The sequence below is a fragment of the Kryptolebias marmoratus genome, linkage group LG22 (genome assembly GCF_001649575.2).
Source record: "Kryptolebias marmoratus isolate JLee-2015 linkage group LG22, ASM164957v2, whole genome shotgun sequence".
Lineage (NCBI taxonomy): Eukaryota > Metazoa > Chordata > Actinopteri > Cyprinodontiformes > Rivulidae > Kryptolebias > Kryptolebias marmoratus.
Window position 1 is genome coordinate 8,994,600 of NC_051451.1, and position 6,992 is coordinate 9,001,591.

The window sequence follows — 6,992 nt, forward strand, 5'->3', positions numbered from 1 at the left end:
TCGCCTTAAATGAACTCCTTGTGTCAGCCACTCATTCTTCCCGATTTCTTTTTCAGCTCTGATTTCTGCTGGCTGTTGCACCGGCTCCTGTCGGAATGTAAAGCTTTGGGACAGGTGAGCAGCACACCACCACAAACATAATAAATATGGTGAAGAATAAAAAGCAAACAAAATGATTCAATGGCAGCAAATAGTTGCCTGCTTTTGCATTTAGAAGAAACAGGGACGCATGCAAGTCAAATCTTTTTATAACTTTCCGACATATTTCAGTGTTAAACATGTACGTCAGCCTAATTGTGTTCTTTCTTTTTTCACCAACTGAACACCTGCAGAAACTCAAAAAGTTCATTTAGGAGGTAGGGAAAGTTGTATTGGAATTCATGCCTGTTAACCCTGCCTCTTAACCAGCGACTGCTGGAGACAGGCACCATGCACATGGTCCTGCTGGTACAGAAAAGGGATGGATGGAAGGAACTACAGTATGTCCATTAGGCAGGACAGACATGAAAGCCCATATGAACAAAGAGGAATGTGACCTAGGGTCCATCAACTCCAGGTGTGTCATGCAGTATAACTACTACATCCCACTAAATACAAGGCAAAGGCTAGAGAACTGAAACGAGAAATTAGTGTTGCCGCCTTGTTCTGGTGACGCTATTAGCAACCTGAGGTTATGTAGTCAAGAACAGTGGGATGGGTTGTCTTAAGTACACCTCTTACGTGGCTCAGATGTGAGCAAAATGGTTCCGAAATGTTTGGATATCCCACCATTTGGTCAAGTTAGGATCACAGTTTGGTTCTGTATTTGATTACAACTCCTTGTAGCTGCAAGATGACGTTGTATGATTTATTGTTTGCTTGCTGGTGGTTGGTTGGAGTGCTTGATTCACCAAATATTTGGATTTATCTTTACTTTAACACATGCTCAGATATTAGTACACAAGCACTTTCAAAACACTTGTTTTGTGCTATTTTTACGTGGGTCTGCATGCTTTGACTTAGCTTGGCTTCTGGTTCTGTCCTAGCTTTCCCTGTCTTCACTTGCTCTTTGTATCAGCTGTTTTGTTATTTCTCTGCCTTCTTTAGCAATGATGTGACGCATAACACATAAAGTCTTGTGGTAACCTTGGAGACAAAGCTATTGGAGTTGGAAGCTCAGCTCTGCACTGTTGAAAACCATTAGCTAGCCAGGCCCCCTTAGCCAGCGCACTCATCAAGAGCAGCTCCCTGTAGCAATCCAGAAAAACCCAAGCAGGATGACTATTCTAAGTAAGCATAATGCTAAAGGTAAGCCCCTAGGTGCTTCAGTGGTTCACATTTCTAACAGACTTTCCTCACTCAGTGACACAAGTGCTGAGAAGACTGGTAATTGGCAGCTTCATGGTGCAAAACGTGGAATTTGAAACATTAGTGACTATAGTCAGCTACATTCTGAAAACTAAAACAGTGAACCCTACCTCAAATTACTGACTCAGGCTAAATTTTAATACAGTAACATTGGTATTCACGTCTGAAGTAATGACACTTAGTTACACCAATCAGAGGTCACAAAAATTAATGTTTCTTTGGTGTGTAACTTTGCAAAAACAATGTTGGACTTTGTAGTTTTCTGTGGTCCTTTCCCCAATCTGATCAGCGATGACACGTTTGCCACATGTCATTGTTCGACCGCTGGCTGTCCAGGTTGTGACCAGAAAACAACGTGGGCTACATAGGTAATTGGAGGACATTCTGCAAAAAACCTGGTTAAACTTCTCCTCATCTGTTTTGTGAAGGTGGCTTTTATGCAAATCAAGTGTTTATATGTGAGTGTCCATGTGCAGGGTCACTTTAGAGTGACCCAAGCATAAAAATTTCAGCAGAGCAATGGCACTGGGTTAATATTTAATGATAAAGCAGGTCTTAAGGGTTGAATAAATCAGCCTGGGCAAACACATCCCTGCTTTCTGCTGCGTCCACACACACACACTCATATACACACAGCATGTAAAAGCACTTTATTTCCTCCTTGTCTTTCAGCTTTGATGCCTCCTGACCGGGACACGCCTCTTGATCTGCCGCGACAACACACACACACACCCAGAGACAGAAATGACTGATGAAAAACTGGGTGGATAAATAATCCTCCTGAGGATCCAAATGAACCAGTGAAAGACAAGCGAGCAGACAAACGAAACCAAGCAATGAAGAGGCAAACCACAAGAAACACCCATTCTGCCCTGTTTGCTGCTGCTGCTAACTGCTGCTATGCATTTCCACCAGAAAAGATTGAATGTCAGTTCAGAAGGGTGAAGGCTCATCCTTTTATTCCCAAAACGAAGAGAGAAAACTAACTATAAGAGCTCAGAATTGTTATGTTGCCAGTAATATCATCCTACCTCTTTAAAAGACAGAGCCCCTGTGGATTGATATAAGGAGCTCCTCGACATGCCAGCTAGGTGTGTTTACAGTCAACCCAGAGATCATTTGAAATGAAACAACTTAAACTTCTATTTATGGTTTCAGACACAATTTACCTGGTAAGCACAAAGTTATGTTATTAATATATACATATTACAATTTCTCCAAACTGAGGTCATTCAAAGACCTGTCTGCAACTAGTAAGATATTAATTGTTCATGATCATTCCACAGAACTCCACCTCAACAGGTCGGAAGTATAGTTTTCAAGGGGTTCTCTTATGACTGATTCATCCTGGACACCTGCTGGTGCCAGATCTGAACAGGGAGCATTGTTCCATTTATTTTGTAAAAAGACTACCCCTAACCATCATCACTGCTTGCCTGTTTCTATATTCAACCATATTTCATTAATGGTGCTGAGGCTGAAAATTGCAGATGTAACTGAGGTATCCTTGTTATCACTGGTGTTGTCACAGATCACAGAGAAAACTACTGGAGCCAGCATGTCTACCATTGTTATAATAAGATGTTCATCTGTGAAGATGATGTCTCTTTGTTACATAATTTTATATCCTGTGTTTGCCTTAGAGATAACGAGAAATAGAAGAACTAGTCGCCTGAGTCGCCTCGTGCTGAAAAGTGCTATATAAATAAATGTACCTACCTACCTACCTAACTATGATGCGGCTCTTTCAGAAAGACATCCAGATTGCCAGTCTGGCCGAGATATGTAATGTCACAATTATGATTGTAAAATAAATTATATCCAGCTGTCAGTTCTTGAGTCCCTTGTTTAATTGTGAAGATTCCATGTTTTTCTCTGGCTGGCTCGCCTTTATCTTTATTGTTGTTGGTTTTTAACTTGATAACGTCTATAGCCTTCAGCGTCTCAGGGCGAATCTCATTCACTCCTGGAGCCCTGCCACTGAGAAGCTTTTTAAGTACCTCAGCCACCTCTGCCAGTAAACAAGCCCTAAAGGCTGCTTTTTCAGCTTGACAGCCTCCATTACCGCTGGTGTCCACCAATGGGTTCTTTCAGACACCAATGACCTTCTGGTCACAAGTCCTGGAAGCCTTATCTGCAATAGAGGCCTTGAATATGGCACAATTAGACTCCATATGCCTGACTTTCCCTGGGGCATGCAAAAACAATTCTTCAGGAGGAGTGAAGTGAAGATCTCACAGACATTTCCAACCATCAAGTGGTGATCAGATGATAGCTCTGCTCCTTTCTTTACCCAAGTGTTCAAGACATTGGTCCTCAGGTCCAAAAATATGGTTAATCAATCGTCCATCATTTGGCCCAATGTAGCCTGGTACCAAGTATACTTGTGGGCCACACTGTGCACAAATATGGTGTTCATTTAGGACAGCCTAGCTTAGAAGTTCAGTAACAAAACGTTTCAGGTTCAAAATCAAGGATGTTGTTCCTACCAATCACCCCCCTCCAAGTAACACACCATTGCCCACATTGGCATTGAAGTCCAGGGGAACAACAAACTCCCCACAGGGATGTAGCTCCTGGCCTGGCTCCAGAAGTGTGCCCTGGTTTTCCTGATCTGGGTCGAGGTTACCTGTTCAATGTGGCCATCCTCCCTCATCAAGATCTTCAAATTGCTCTTAGTTTGACCCCTGAGATGTAATACCATAATTATGATTTTAAAATAAATTCTCTGCAGCTGTCAATTCTTGAGTCCTTTGTTTATTCGTGAAGACTTTGTCTCCTGTCTGGCTCGCCATTAATGTTGTTTTTAAAATGCCTAGTTAAACAAGGGATCCAAGAATTGAGAGCTGGACAAAATTACAACTATAATTACGGTATTACATATTTCAGTCTTGCAATTTGGCTCTTTCTCTGAGACAGTAGCATCATAATTATTGCATTCCTCTAGTTGTCCCTGAGGCAAACACAGGACATAAAATTATATAACCGAGGCATTATTTTCATAGATGAACATGCCATCATAACAATGGTAGACATTCTGGCTCCAGCAGATTTCCTTTTGTCACTGTGACAAAACCACTGATAATCATGATACCTCAGGTACATTTCTAAATTTCGGCCTCAACTGATTTCATTACAGAGTGTAACCACTTAAACAGATTTATTTCCCCATAGTATGTGTAACCACCAATAGTGGTTGGAGCATTGGTCAAAACCACAACACTAAAAGTAATAAATACTTTACTCTAAAAGACAAACATTTCGAGTTAGCATGGATTCCCAGTCAATTCCAATCAGCAAAATCTAAAAAAAAAACAAAAAAACATTACCAGCAGAGCTAGCACGTACCTTCAGTTGTGCTAGCTGTGCACAACTGAATTCAATGCATATATTGAATTAAACTAATTTAGTGGTACATGTAAGATCTAAATGAAATGTAGCTTCTAAAGAATTTTTCTCTGTTGTATTTTACAGGGTTCACAGTGTAAGGGATGTAATTACCATGTAAAGGCAATTTGTTCAGCTTTACTGTCAGCGATTGTTCCTATACCAACAGTGTTAACGTATTATAAACCTTGTGTTAGCTTTCATGTTTATGGTGCTGTGTGTGTGTGTTTGTTATTTTCCATGTTCCTGGGTATGAAGTCCCAGACTTCATACCTTTTTCACAGCATGGTAAGGAGACAGAGTTACAAAAACACAGTCAAGGAGCTTAAGTTGGAACAATCTGGTGCATCCTGTGACCTCCAGTATCATTATGCCTCTTTGTTCTTTCTACAAAGACTTGTTAAATAACAGGGCTGGGGTACAGACTGAGAGAACGGGGTGTTCTAACTGTGATCCCAGAGTTGGATATATTAGAAGAAACAGGGTAATTCATTGGCAAGTTGTAAAAGAGGAGGTAATTATCAAATAATACATACAGGTCTTTCAGCTGAAGATTTGTTAAGCCCCTAATAACTGTTGGTTAATCACAGATACGGGCACAGCTGCCCTGTAATTATGAACGATTTACAGACAACACCTTCAGCTGATTTCATGAACTACTAACTGCACTGTAACTCTGAAACCTCAGTGTTTCAGTCCATATATAATGTACATTTCTATGTGTGTCTGTGTGTATATATATATATATATATATATATATATATATATATATATATATGCATGCACTGTAAGCTACATCCCTTCAAGAATGTTCTGTTTTGAACAAGAAAAACACAGAACACTCATTTTAATTATAACAGAAATTGGTCTAATTTTGTCAATATAAAATGGTTGCACAAAACCACAATATTTGAATTATCTCAATTTCAGAAACACCTAATAATAAAGGTACTCATTGCGAAGTTTGAAATCAAACATAAACAAATTTATTGTAAACTATATCAAATGGTGCAGTTTGCAAGAGTTTACTCCAGTTGTTTTTCCAGATATACTGATTGCTATTTTGAAATGCGGGTCCACACTCAATGCAAACAAAGCCTTCTGCTGAGCTGTCTGAGAACGACGTTTGAGTCACATGCTTGATCTACATTGGGCTGCTAGTTGTCTGTGTAGGTACATATGGCGGTAAGTTTCCTTTTTTCAGTCTCTTCAGCTATTTCTGTAGATAAACAAATGCACCTGGCTCACATATTTTGTTTACAAACCTTTACTTTAAGTACACAAAAATCATTAAGTTCAGATTTTGTTTCTTTATGATTTTTGTTTTTTTTCTTTTGGTCAGTTCTTCATGATTTTGCAATGAGTACCTTTAACTCAACTTTTCTTTTATTGTCTGTATAATTGCACACGAGTCAAGGCTCCGTCATACTCCATAAGAAGTCATGAAGTCGGTTGGTGGTCACGTGGTTGCAAGATGTTCGTTTTCTCACACACCTTTCATCGTCCACGAGACACTCTGATCAGAACTCCCAGGAAGCTCCTCCCTCCTCCTAAGGCGTTAAAACTGGTTTCTTCCCACCGGCTTTTCAACTCTCCTGTCTTCGTACACATTTTTGCTTCCCTTACCCCAACCGAGACAGTTGCAGTTTTTTTAATTTCCTAATTTTCAAGTTTTGCTGGAACAGTTATAAAGACGGCTGTATTTTCTAACAGCCTCACCTTAAGCAAAATGACTCCATGAAAGCTCACCGGCTTTCCCCCATAAACATGGGGGAAATATTTTGGCCAGGATCTTGTGTAGAGAAGCGGCGGACGAAGCTCCTACAGGAACAAAATGACGTAATTTTTGTCACCATGTGAATTGGAGCTTACTTCTTGATTTCTCATGGAGTCTGACTTCTGCTTCAGAGCAGCAGGGGTATCTTTTATTTTGGTTCATTATAGAACAGCAAAAATAATATGTGATTTTTTTTTGTCCTTTTTCTACACGCAAAGGCAGATTTAGTGTCGTGCTGCTGAATTAACTAAAGCAGAAAGTCCAGAGCCTCATTTATGAAGTTAATACGTTTGAATTTCTGACATGTGGTGCAGTTTTACAAGAAAGTTTGATTTCAGCAGCGTTTACTGCATGGAACATTAGTCTTCTGCAGACTAAATGGATGACCATTTACCTTTTTTATTCGTCAGAAGCAGAGTGTTTTTTCAGGCGTTTCCCACTGAATGGAATGAAAACTAGATGTGAAAAAACTTGACGCTTT

At 39.9% G+C, this 6,992-nt stretch overlaps 1 protein-coding gene across 1 annotated transcript in view; it reads left to right on the plus strand.

The window, feature by feature from the left end:
• Window positions 1-5,459, plus strand: part of ccdc85a (coiled-coil domain containing 85A) — a 33,844-nt gene extending 28,385 nt beyond the window's left edge. The window contains exons 4-5 of the mRNA XM_037973645.1: window positions 57-114; window positions 2,020-5,459. Of these exons, the coding sequence (XP_037829573.1) occupies window positions 57-114; window positions 2,020-2,035 (74 nt within the window). The 3' untranslated portion in view covers window positions 2,036-5,459. The remainder of the gene's footprint in view (window positions 1-56; window positions 115-2,019) is intronic.
• The last annotated feature ends 1,533 nt before the right edge of the window (window positions 5,460-6,992 follow it).